The sequence below is a fragment of the Solanum stenotomum genome, chromosome 4 (genome assembly GCF_019186545.1).
Source record: "Solanum stenotomum isolate F172 chromosome 4, ASM1918654v1, whole genome shotgun sequence".
Lineage (NCBI taxonomy): Eukaryota > Viridiplantae > Streptophyta > Magnoliopsida > Solanales > Solanaceae > Solanum > Solanum stenotomum.
Window position 1 is genome coordinate 23858435 of NC_064285.1, and position 11558 is coordinate 23869992.

An 11558-nucleotide genomic window follows, 5' to 3' on the forward strand; every position below is an offset into this window, starting at 1 on the left:
GCTTGGTTCTTCACCGGATCTGTTGGTTTAAGTTCTTTGGATGTTGTTTTCGAGCCTTGATGCTCGCCTGGTTGTGTTGTTGATTTCTCCACAAGCTCGCTCGAGTTGTAGAGCTCGGCAAATCTGGTTATTCGAGCTCCAACAGAAATGTGAAATGGGTCTAGTTTGGGGTTTGTTGTTGTTCACTGGTGGATTCCAATGAGTTGAGCGAGGAAGAGCAAGGGTGGTTTGGTGGTTTGATGGTAGTGTTGAGTTGATTGTTTGGGTGTGGTTTCACTGTTTGGGTGTTGATTTCTAATGGGGTTTTGGGTTTCGCTGGAAAGGCGGTGGGGTTTTGGCGACGTGGGTGATGATTTTGTGGTGGAAGAGAGGAGAGGTTGTGGGCGGTGATGGCTTCAGCCTTGGGCGGCTGGAAATGAGGATATGAAAGTAAAAAAATTCTTAGGGTTTTTACCCTATCTTGAAAAATATTTCCACCACCATCTTAACCTAATAGGCAAAATTTTCTTTATATAGGGAGTTGAAAACTACAATATCACTATTTTAAAATCGTGGGCCAAAATCACCGGTCAATAAAATATTATCTGTATTTGAATGAATTTTTAGATTGTGCAGAATATCAAAATGAATATTAATGAATGTAACAAATAAAATGAATATATAAAAAAATATAATGAACGTAACTAATGACATGTAAAAATACAATTTTAAAATTAACTGATAAAAAATTCTAAAATTTGATAAATAAGGATAGTTATCAATAAACTTATTTAAAAATTATAAAAAATTTATTTTGAACTATTAAATAAATAAAACTTAAAAATTACGAATGTTGAAAATGTTAGGCCAAAATTGGGTGTCAACAGACCGATAAAGGAGAACGTTGTTGACTAGTCTTAGGCTCCTTCCTAACATAGATTTCAAGTATGTTAACTTGATTTGATCTATGTAGTCATTTGAAAGGTCAACGATTCGTCATTATAGATAATCCTCTCTCCAAAATTTACTTGTCCTTGTGATAAAAATGAAGTAGGTTATTTTTCGACTATAATCAAATTATAATCAGTACTGTTTATTCCCATTCTTTTATAAATTGATGAAAGAAATTTATGATATCGGACATTAATTGAATATTTAGCATTATATTTGGGAGGACAATTATAATAAATGGTATTTTCGTCATGTATAATTTCGCCATCTCAGTAAATCAAAACTCTAACTTTTGGTTTAGAAGACATTTTTTTTTTGAGATTGAAATGAACAAATATAGAAGACTTTATGTTGTAGGTGCTATCAACTATGTTTGAACGTCCTCCTTAAATAGAGATTGGAAGATTTTTCAAAATAAAAAAATAAAAATACATAGTGTAATAATTTTTTCCATTTTTATGATATGTCAAATCAATATAATTATATGACAAACACTGCAAAAGCTTCATAAAGAGATAAAAACGTGAAAAATATTCCTTTTTGTAAAACAAAATTTTTTCTTCCACTTTACAAAGTGTAAGAAAAAGTTCCACTTTACAAAGTGTAAGAAAACCTTACACTTTACAAAGTGTAAGAAAACCTTACACTTTATAAAGTGTAAGAAATAGTTTCATTTTATAAAGTGTAGAAAATAGCTCCGTTACATATTAAAATATACACGTTATGAGACTAACGAAAAACATTTAAAACATTAGATAAAGTTAGATTTTTTCTTCCACTAAACCTATTTTAGTTACTTACTAAAGTAGTGACTTATTTTGGTCACTTTTATGTTTTTGTGACTTATTTAGGTTCCCAACTCTGAAAGATGTGCTCCATAAAATAATAACAATAAATACTCCCTCTATTTCAATTTATGTGACACATTTTGTTTTTCAAGTGTCAAACAATTTAAGTTTGATCGAGAATTTTCTCATGAAATATTCAAATTTTTAAAAAATAAAATTTATATATTTGTAAACTAAATAAAAAGGATAAGTCTCAAATCTCAATAATTGATAATTCAAAACATTTAAAAAATAAAGAAAAAATTTAGATCAAAGATAGAGTGATTTGAATCTCAATATCTAAAATGTGTCATAAAATTGAAACAGAGCAAGTAATAAAAAAAATATAAAGTACAGACGCGGCAGTGCTTTTTTTCTAATAGGCTTTTTAAAACACTGTATATTAATGTTTGCTTGTGTTAGTGAGAGAGAAGAAGAGGTTAGTGATGGATCTGACAGGTACGCCGGTTGAAAATGGATACCGTATGCCTGCTGAATGGGAACCCCACTCTTGTTGTTGGATGGGTTGGCCGGTGAGAATTCTATATTCCTTCAACTTGCCAATTGTTTCACTGAGATTTATTCTTCTTGCATAATTTAATTTTTGGTTCTGGTTTTGGTTCTTTCGTTTTAGGGTTAGTTAGTTAGCTCTGTATCTGTGGTGTCTGTGTGGATTTAAGGATGATCGCTAATCATGGAAGTTTTATCTGAAAAGTTTTGTTTTGGATGGTTGCAACAAATCCTACTAGAAATGATCCAATGTTTTTTGTGGTTACCCTTGGCTGCTCCTACTCTACCCTTTTAGTTCTGTTGTAGGAGAATTTGATGAATTTCAATAGGAAGTTCATATTTGACTTGAAATCCAGAAAATTATTTCTGAAACTTCTGAAAGTTTGTGCATGAATTATAGGACTGATTTGCAAAGTTTGGTGTATTTTTGCTAAGGTGAGATTAGACTTTTATTGCTGAATATGATATAATTGTTTACCGAGCAGTTCCGTATAATTATTTAAGACATTTAGGAAAAATCTGGGTCATTTCGCTATCGTATGAGGAAGTTACGACTCTTTTAGAGAAAATTAAAGTTGCTGGTTTCTGGTGTAAATACTAACTCGGGTTTAGCAGAAACCTCTGTTTCCATCTTGGACCATAATAGTAATACTAGTAACCGTAAAATTGATAATTAAAATAAAATAATGCATGTAAATATATATAATCTCACCCCACAGACTCTAATCGTTAGATAATTGATAAGTGAGGATGCAGCTATGCTTATCAAATATAGCATGTAATTCAGTAACATGCCAATATGTAGCTGCAAAATTAAGCATTGTGCCAATCAGGATGAATGGAATTGGTGCAACTTGTTGTTTAGTGAGTTTGCATATTATTCAGGAATGTGATTCGTTGCACTTCTTGTTTAAGAGCGAATTGTCATACTTGTATTTTAAAGCTGTTCTGATGCCAGTGAGAAGGAACTTGACTCATCAGCAAACACGAACTCAGTTCCTGGTTCTCTCCTTTCTTATTATCGGTGAAAGTTATCTTTAGTTCCCTTTTGTATCATAAGTGTCAGAAGTCTCTGTTTGAAATTTTGTATTGGAGTTCCATCTTAGTAGAGTATGAACAGAGGTGGATGTATAGTATATTATACGGGTTTGGCTGAACCCAGTAGCTCCACACCTTGTATAAGTGTTGGGAAATCCGCTAAATATGTACATGTATAAACTGCCAACCCAGTTGCATAAATTAGTTGTGGGTTCGATGGCAAACTAGAGTTGGTAGAACCCATAAACTTCAAATTTTAAATCTACCTCTGTGTACGGCTGGTAGAGTAGATTTCGCAATGTGAACAATCTCTTTGTTTAAACTGAAGATTTCACATTTATTAATGACATTTTATGATACCATTTGTATGGTTGACATTTTGTTATGACTTTATATTTTCTTAAAAGGCTATGTATCTTCATCCCTGGTCAATTAGTACTATATCCCAATTTTATTTCTTTTTCCTTCCCTTTCTTTTTGGCTCAACTTTCTGTGCAGCAGAATATTCTGGTAGTAATTGCTTAAAAAGAACCAGAGAAAAGTTTGGGTGTCTATTTGCTGATAGCTTTATTATTGAGATGTAGGAGCGTCCAGATAACTGGCGAAATAATGGAGTCCACGGTCAGCGTGTATTTGCAACTGTAGCATCTGCTATTTCAAGATTTGAACCAGTAACAGTCTGCGCTAGTGCTGCTCAGGTTGACAGTTTTTTGAAGGCATCCAAAAAGTTTTCTTCTCACATCATGTTAGTTTCTCTTTATTCCCTAGCGTGTGGTTCTAACACACATCTATGTTGTACAGTGGGAAAATGCATGCAGCTTGTTGCCTAAACATATCAGGGTTGTGGAGATGAGCATCAATGATTCTTGGTTTCGTGATACTGGTCCAACTGTGAGCTACTGTTTCCTTTCTGTGGAATTCAAATGGTATTTACTTTTAACCGTCACACCGCAGAGGAAGTTACAATTTTTTTTTTTTTTTTTAATCTTTATCTATGCAGTTTGTCATCAGAAATACCACAGCAAATGCAGAACATGCAGTGTCAAGTGTTGCAGGGATTGATTGGACCTTCAATAGCTGGGGTGGTAAGAGATTTGGATCCCACTCTTGATATCTATGAGGAACATCTATGCTGTTTTTCTTTTTTCTCGCAAAAGCTGTCAACTGGAGTCTCCTGTTCCAGGAGTTTTCACCTGTTACCTACAAAATGCAATCCGATTTCCATTAATTTTAAGGTTTTGTTTTTCCTTTGGAGGCTTAACAAATATACTCAGTCTCTGTTAGACCTGCTGTAACTAAGGTCTATAAACGCAGGAAGAAGGGTGGAAAGAAGGCCTAAGTATTACTGCTTTATTTAGTTATTACTATGTATATGTATTTTTAGCAGTTACTTAGCAGTTACATAGAAGTCAAGATGGTTATTAAGGAAGACAGGCAGTTTATTCTGGAGGATATTGGTTCAGTAGTTAAACTGGAGGGTAAGGTTACTCGAAATACCTTGGTTGTTGGGTGAATTATCATTCACAGATCTTGTTTGTGTATTTGTAAATTTGTTCTATTAGTTGGTGGAAATATATAACAGTGTAGTGTGTTGTCATCTTTGTGTTGTACTTGGAAATTTACAGCATAAGGTTGGAGACTTTTTGGGTTCCTAACAGTCTCAAATCTGCAATTTACGGAACTAAAGGTTCAAACTTATGATTATCTTGTTTGTAGCAAACTATTAGTCCTCCATAGATTGATCTTTAAGCTATATGCTCTGGAGTCAGAAATGTGAGTTTTTATTGTCAAGGGAAAATTCTCATCTATCCCACTAAAGAAATCCTTTTTCCCCAGATGTCAATCATCAGATAATTTAGCTAATAGCCAATCTGACATGATGGTACTTTATGTTGACTTGTTCCTTCTCAAATGCTCGAGGCTTTCTTAGCATTCAGCTCCAGCATATGACACGATTATTCTCCCGCTTGTCATATCATATGGAATCCATAGAAATACAGTTTGATGATATGTTGAAGGACTCAGGATATTTATCTTCTGTGTTTAGTATTCTGCTTTGATTGCCTAGAACTTCCACAAAGAGAAACATACTTTAGTGTGTTTGGTTAAATCACATGTGTGCTTTGTTCTGTGACTTCTGTCTTGCCATAGTAATATTGTCTCAAAACCATATTCAGTAATATATGGTTGTCCTTGGATTTGATGCAAGATACGTTTGGTTTCTTTCGCTCTGGCAAAACATATTCATGATGGTGATATTTGAAATATATAGGTGTTGATGAGGGTTGTTACAAAGACTGGAATCTTGACCTTCTTGTTGCAAGAAAGGTCTGCAAATTGTAAATGCTGCAAATGTGTCTTGTTGATAGTACATTATTGGTCATTAGATACACCTCCATTGAGTTAACCATTCTGTTCTCTTGCTTAGATTTTGGCAATTGAAAAGCTCCCAAGGTTTCCGCAGTCTATGATTCTTGAAGGTGGAAGCATTCATGTTGATGGAGAAGGTAGATACATTTTATTTATTTTCTGAACTCGACTTGATTTCCTTATAGTTTGAAAACGAGTCTCTTCTCCATTTCAGAGAGTTGATTTCGGTAGCTGTGATCTATTTATGAAACTCCAGTCATAGACAAACTCCCGATCATCTGCCTGTAAGATATTAAGCAACTAAAGTATTGAAGCCAAAAACCACGTCATAGCTTCTCCGTTACAAAACTTAATTATTAATTCTTGAACTATGACATCTTAAATTTTATTGCTAGTAATATAAGGTACTGAATGTGCCAACATATTGAAGTTTAGAATGCTGAAAAAAAGAGTTGAAGGTTCTGCTGGTAATTTACTTTCATCTACTTAGGCGTTTATCAGTTCCATGGGGTGTCTTTATCTGTTTTCCTTGAATCTCATATTGTATGTATTCTGAATTCATATAGCGATCTAGTGATTGTTGTTTGGATGCAAAGAACATGCTATCTTATCCTCTTTTATCCTCTCTTCAGGGACTTGTCTCGCAACAGAAGAGTGTCTCCTGAACAAAAACAGGAATCCCCATTTGTCTAAGGAACAGATTGAGAATGAACTAAAAGCATATCTTGGAGTCAGGAAGATTATTTGGCTGCCTCGAGGGTTGCTTGGTATTCATTGTGCTCATGAACTTATATTTTCCTGTGCACATAGTTAATATTAGTCAAATTGTGTCCTTGACCTGCAAAATTCCATGCTTTCATGTGGTAGTGTTGGATTTAACAAAGTTCAATCCTTGGTTGTGTCATTAGTATGATGTGCATCCATTCTCATTTTTGAATAAGACAACAGCCGTGAGAATCTTGAAATTTCCTACACCAATACAATGTGTGACATCATCGATCGCCCCTATCCTTGGTAATAGATCCAAGATACTTAAAACTTCATCTCTTTTGGATTGTCGGGATATCATGCCTCATTTCCATGCTAGGTTCATGCGTCACTGAACTTGCACGCCAAATATTCTGTCTTGGTCTTGCTCAACTTGAATCCCTTAAACTCCAGAGTCCGTCTCCAAACTTCCAACTTAGCGCTAACTTCTATGTTGCTCGGACTCTTCACAAATGTCAAGGGGTGCGTGTTGGATTTGCCAAAAGTAGTGTATTTTTGGAGAATCCGACACGGGTGCAGCATCGAAAGTGAAGAGTCCGCGCAACTTAGTTAACTTTGCCACGAGTCTCATCAATCGGAACTATATCCTCCGCAAATAACATACATTATGACACCGCACATTGGATTTGCCGCGTCAATTCATCCATTAACAAGCAAATAAAAATGGGCTAAGAGTTCATCACTGGTGCAACCCCATCACAACTAGGAAGTGCTCTGCGTGTCTGCCTGTCCTTACCTGGGTCTTGACTCCATCGTACATGTCCTTAATCGTCCTAGTGTACACCACATGTACACCTCTAGCCTCCGGGCATCTCCAAAGAACCTCCCTGGAAATGTTAAAGTACAAAATTAGCTAACTTAATGGTATTGACCTTTAAGTCTGAGCCAATTATAAGGATTTCATTACAAAGAAATCTTTAAAACTTGATATATCTATGTTGTTTTCATATTTGCGAAGAAGAAATTAGTTGAAGGAAAGATGAGAAGAGAATTGAATACTGAGTCGATTATAACGTTATTGCAGGATCAAAATGCCCTTTAATAATCTAAAATACTTGATATTTTAATGACAACGCGGAATCACATTCAATTTTTTTCTCTAAAGAACAATCCAAAGGGACCTACATAAAAGAATATTAATTTTAATAATCGGAATAAAGTTGGTATATTGAAATTTTGTTAGTTACTTGGAGGTTATTAACCTATAAAAAATTTCTTATTAGAGAGTTTAAGTCTCGTATTCAAATAATGTATTAGGATGTTAACTGTTCAATGAGTTCACGGTTTTATTGTTTATCTTTCAAAATTTATGCACTAATGTTTCCCTTTCTTTTTCTTATTTTTTCCAAAATAATCATAGAGAAGTGAATAGTTAGGTTTTAGTTTACTGTTGACGTTGCAGGTGATGAGGATACAAATGGTCATATCGACAACATGTGCTGTTTTGTGAAACCTGGTGTTGTTTTGTTGTCTTGGACTGATGATCTATCTGATGAACAGTATGAAAGATCCTTTGAAGCACTCTTTATTCTTGAAAATACTTCTGATGCCAGTGGTAGAAAAATACAAGTGATCAAACTCCATGTACCTGGGCCACTCTATATGACAGATGAGGAAGCAGCTGGAATAGTTCAGGTAATGTTTTTGGTACCTTTTTGGTAATATTCTACAATTGTCATTCATAAAATAAAAAGAAAAAAGATAAATTGCAGAGCTGTCTAAAAATATCAATGACTCTCAAGTCAATGTTTGGTAGAATTTGTTAATATGATATAGAAATGATGATTTAGTTCTCTTTTCTTTTTCTATTTATATGCAACACATTCATGGGTAGGATGGTTTTCATCAGTTGAAATTTTGGATCAAAGATCACTAAATATGGATTACATTTGTTTTTTCTATGACGTTGTCTTCCTTTCTGTTGATTACACTGGGTATGTCGTTGTCGTCGTCTTCCTCTCTGTTGAAGTGTAACTTTCCTTTTGCTCACAGAACAGTAATCATAAATCTTTGTGTATAAATTAATTGAAACAACTATCCTTTTACACCACTGCATCGACTCAAAAGACGAAGTCCCTAGAGAAATTGTGTGGCCTTTTAATTCCAAGCTTTTGACAGACTTCTTGGTCATGTTCTGTGAAAAGACAGAATGTAACTTGACCTTCTGTAACGACTGCTTGAATGAAATATCCATGATTCAGGGGATGCACACCTATGTCTTTCTGAAAAACATGATCCTTCGAAACTAAATTATATCTTGAGGAACATTATATTATTGACGTTATAGATCTCATGCAATAGTAATCTTTCCAAACTCCAAAGTCCCCCAAGCACTTTTCTAGCTTCACCATTCTACTTTCTTGAGAAACTACTATCCGTAAGTAGAAAATCAAGCATCTTTCTCGGTTCCTTTTTGGGAGTCTTATCATTCTGATCTCATCCTACTATTGTCTTTTACAGGATGGTGAAGCTAAACCTAGGCCTTCAGGTACAAGGCTTGCTGCTTCTTATGTAAACTTCTACATTGCTAATGGTGCAATTATTACTCCGCAATTTGGGGATAAAAAATGGGATGAAGAAGCTATTAGAGTCCTCTCACAGGCATTTCCAAATCATGAGGTAAGCAAGGAATTTGATCTGGTTGCTATTTGCAAGAGTCAGTAGTTATTGAACATAATGGAAAGACCAGTATAAAAAAGTTACCAGGCAACCCTTTGCAGTAAATATTGCTTTTCATGACCTAGAATGATCGAAGACGATAATAATAAAGTCATGAGAAAGATTCCTTCAAGAATCTCAGATGTTAGACAGAAGAATCCATTGATATAAGAAAGGAACAAACAAGACCAAGCATTTGATTATAAATGATGACTATTGATGTGCTCATGCATCCACATAGTTTAGTAATCGTTAAACCTACTCCTCGTACATGCACATAGTTCCAATATCATTTAGTACCCACTGATTTGGCATTGTAATTGAGAGATGCTAAATATGTGAACTTTTTTCTTAACCACTATGGTCATGAAATATTCGATGAAATGACTTGATCAATTGCAGTCTGATACTGTGATGGAAAGAAAAATTCATGCTTTAACTCATTCTTGCACCCAATATTTCGTCACGCTTGAGTTATAAAATCTGAATTTTTCCTCCAGAACTCAATTTTGAATATATGATTGGTGCAGGTTGTAGGAATTGAAGGTGCTAGGGAAATTGTACTGGCAGGTGGAAATATACATTGTATCACACAGCAGCAGCCAACCGGCCCAGAATAATCACCCAAGATTATAAATGATTCCATATCTTAGCAGATGGATAATAAGATTTGGCATTTGCAAGTGATAACATGGGAATTCTTCGCGATCACATGTTCAAGATGAGCTTTAGTTTCTGTATTTGCTTATTCTTTCGAGATTCTGGAGTGCAAAAATAATGTCTGGATCCAGGTCAAAGTACGATTTTTTTTAAAGCCTTAGATTTTCAATAGTAACTGTTTTTTGGATATTATACTGAAATCTAGAATGCATACTGCCTCTTGCTTGCTTTTTGAGTCGAAGATTGAAAGAGTTCATTTTTATAAAATTATAATCTCAATCAAGAAAGTTTGGATTGATTTTTGTTAATACCGTCGGTAGCACTTCTTGATAATGCTAAACTTGAATCGTTTTTGTACATTGTTTGGTTAAATTTCTAAAATTAACTTATTTTAATAAGTGTTTTTTTTAAAGTGCTTTTAAAAAGAGAAAAGGGTAAAAAAAAATTCTTTCTACTTTTGTCTATTAGCTAAGTCTGATCCTACTTACAACCCCAACTTTTGATACGAGGATGTAAGCATGAGACTTTTACTTGAACCTAAATCACATAACCCACGAGATGAACACTTGGCCAAATTGTAATTTACACCATGAAATTATCCGGATCTTTCAACTTGGTGGGCAACCTATTCTATATTCTGGAACTGCACTCTTCAGTAAGTGCTACCGTCTCATACTCAGTCAACCTTCTCTTATTTGTCACCATCTCCTATACATATTTTGGGATTCCCTGCAAAATATCAACCAGAGGTAGATTAACGTTATAACATCTCGCAACTAGAAAGAATTAGAAGGAAGTTTAAAATTTGGAAATAGTTACTTTTGGAAAGAATGAGGAAATCTGAAAATTTTTAAGTAAAAGTGAGTTTTTGGTCAACTTCAAACGGCTATAATTCCTAGCTCAGGATGAGTTAGGTGTGATTTCAGATATGGTTGGAAAGACCTTGGAATGATCTTTCCAACACCGCCAAGTTTGCTCGATTCCGAGTTTGTATGAGTAAGTTATTCCCTTTGGAAGTAGGGATGTTGGATTAAGGAAATGTCCAATCCGGAATTTTAAGGGGTATTTTAGTCTTTTCATTGCCCTATTATTTTAATCCGTTTTTAGGAGTTTAATATGGGTCAAATCAGATTTTAGTCAGTTTTAGAATTTGGAATTTCACGCTAAGGATAAAGAGAAAGGAGAAGGGAAAAGAAGAAGGAGAAAAAGGGTAAATTCATCAAGATAGAGATAAAATATATAGTTAGTGACAGATGTACCCCTGTTAGTATCCACAATGATGTTGGTGTGCGGATTTTTTAAGATCAAAAGAAAGTTAACGTAGATTTCTTTACAAAATATTCATTATGCATAACTTTGAGAATATAGCAATAGATAATCAGGATTCTGTAGTTGTTGTGGATAGGAGACATTCTGATGTTAGTAGAACACTAACTAACTTTGATTTATACTCCAGCAACTCCATCCGCTTGATAGGAGTGAATTTAGATGAAGTTGTTGATGAAAATACTGATGAAGGAAATGGAGTAATCAGTGACCTTTCTAATTTATTTATAGCTGAAAATCAGATTTACAATGATAAAGAAACACTCATGGAGGTGATGCGACATTATGGAGTTGTGAAAAAATTCAAATTTCTTGTGACTCGTTCTAGTTCATCTTGGTAAGGATTTAATTGATTGTTTGAATGTGTATTTTTTTTTTAGTGTATTTGGTATATCAGTTTTTGATGGATTTTTTTAATTATTTTTTAGTGTATTTGGTATATAATTGGTGTCCATTATCCAACTAGTATAT

The 11558-nt window shown here is 34.3% G+C and overlaps 1 protein-coding gene across 1 annotated transcript; it reads left to right on the forward strand.

Annotated features, from left to right (window-relative positions):
• Positions 1-2142: 2142 nt before the first annotated feature.
• Positions 2143-9912, forward strand: LOC125861879 (agmatine deiminase). The gene is made up of 10 exons (XM_049541787.1): positions 2143-2290; positions 3890-4003; positions 4107-4196; positions 4306-4390; positions 5578-5633; positions 5734-5812; positions 6308-6442; positions 7846-8078; positions 8904-9062; positions 9632-9912. Exons 1-10 carry the CDS (start codon positions 2204-2206, stop codon positions 9719-9721), a joined length of 1128 nt encoding a protein of 375 aa, XP_049397744.1. The 5' UTR covers positions 2143-2203; the 3' UTR covers positions 9722-9912.
• Positions 9913-11558: the final 1646 nt, after the last annotated feature.